The sequence below is a fragment of the Macrobrachium nipponense genome, chromosome 41, assembly GCF_015104395.2.
Source record: "Macrobrachium nipponense isolate FS-2020 chromosome 41, ASM1510439v2, whole genome shotgun sequence".
Lineage (NCBI taxonomy): Eukaryota > Metazoa > Arthropoda > Malacostraca > Decapoda > Palaemonidae > Macrobrachium > Macrobrachium nipponense.
In genome coordinates, this window is record NC_061102.1 from 16,317,370 (window position 1) to 16,319,180 (window position 1,811).

At 35.5% G+C, this 1,811-nt stretch overlaps 1 protein-coding gene across 1 annotated transcript in view; it reads left to right on the top strand.

The window, feature by feature from the left end:
* LOC135212537 (uncharacterized) overlaps positions 1-671 on the top strand; it is a 15,185-nt gene extending 14,514 nt beyond the window's left edge. The window contains exon 2 of the mRNA XM_064246065.1: positions 1-671. This exon is cut by the window's left edge and continues 353 nt beyond it. Coding sequence (XP_064102135.1) covers positions 1-109 — 109 coding nt within the window. The 3' untranslated portion in view covers positions 110-671.
* Positions 672-1,811: the final 1,140 nt, after the last annotated feature.

Consider the following 1,811-nt stretch of genomic DNA (forward strand, 5'->3'; position numbering starts at 1 on the left):
ATCTGAAAAGTTCTCAGACGCCGAATCTGGCCACCGCCTCAGGGTCGTCCCTAACGGCAACGCCGAAGACAAAAGGCAAAATGGGCGTAGATTCCCAGGCACTAGTTAAAGAAGAGGACGAAGAATAATGAAGACCATTGCCAAGATTCAAAACACAAATGTAATATCAAAACACGAGAGCTGAGATTCCGCTTTTGAGGATTTATGTTTAAAAAGGACGACTCTGAAAATTATGTCTCCTGTGTAGACCCTTTCGGGAGGAACCTTTTTTACCATTTGTCTCTAAAGTACGACGATTCTTTTGTGAAATGTTTGGCTCCCTCACACATTTGCTAAAAGGATTCTTACTAAAAGTGTGTGAGAGAATAAAGCGAGATTCCCTCTCTCCGATGTCAACCATGGTCTAACAAATGTATACTTCCAGACTGAAGTTTAGTTTACGCTGTTATTTAATTTCATGAAATTTTGTTTTCTTTTCTCTCTATTTCTTAGTAAACGTTGAAAATTTTTATAGAATGGTTGTTAGGATTTGTGAGTAATGCAAAACAAAACATGTACTATTTCTATTAGAGCAAGACGTTTAAGGAGATATTGTCTCATAGCTTTGTTTTAAACTCCACTTTTTTTCTTACACGGAAATGTAACAAACATTTTGTAAATAAAAATATGAAAAAATTGTCATGTTTATACCAATTCCCACGGCTAGTCTCACTTCAACGTTAGAGCAGATTTTCAGGTTAGATAAAAACAAATAAAAAAACTCAAAGAAACTAATATCAAAGCGAGTGGCAAATTCATTCCTGTTCTCTGCTAACGTCTCCTGAATTTCAGGTGTCTGTTTAATTGACTATACCCCAATTCTTCCTTATTTTTCACTTTTTCCTATAACTAGTCTCTCTCTTAGGCGGATTTCCCCGTGGAACCTCTTTTAAGTTTATAATCTGTTGACTCTGCTCATATTATTATTATTATTAGATGAAATTATTTACAAGTGTTCAGCTATAAAGACGTAAAGGAAGAAACTAAGAATCTATATATAAGAAAATATCGGAATTCCAAGTCCCAACGGAGATTTAACAACTAGTTCGTAGTGGTTACTGATGTCCTCGCTGGGTTCCGGAGTATTTCCCAACTTGGAAACATGCTCTGCTCCACCTTACTTAGACGGGAGCGGTTTAATCATCAGGCCCACTGGGCAAATGACTCACTGTTCCAGCAAAGGTTAAAGAAGAACAAAGCATGTTTTCCTAATGAAGACTAAAACTGAATGAAAACGGATAAATATTGAAGGCAAATCCGAAAGTGAAGTTGGAGTATCGGTCTAGGTGACAACGCAAATGGAGTGGATAACTGTGTAATATGTTTTACGTAACTGGAAAAAACACCCGTAAGTCACAAGATGTATTGTTCAATCAATTTCTCATGTTGTGGAGTTGGAAAGTGCTGTGAAAAGTAAATCCCTGAATTTCATCTTTCACATAAGTCTAATTTAATGATAAATCACGATAATAGGACAACTTCCATCACGAATAGTCTAGTCAATCCTATTTTCTGTCGACTCAAACACAAGGCCATTTTCATCGACAAACATTTACCTTCTTCATTTTTAAAAACATCAACCCTTTCTCAAAATAAATAAATAAATAAATAAAAATAAAAATAACGCATACATTTTTATATACTAATACAATGTCCTCACTTAATTATTAGATTCTCCTCTTTCATCTTCTTACGGTAATAACCAGTGACTAGTCCTTTAGTCTATTCCTCTGGAACATTTCCATTGCCTAGACATACCTTGCACATATTGG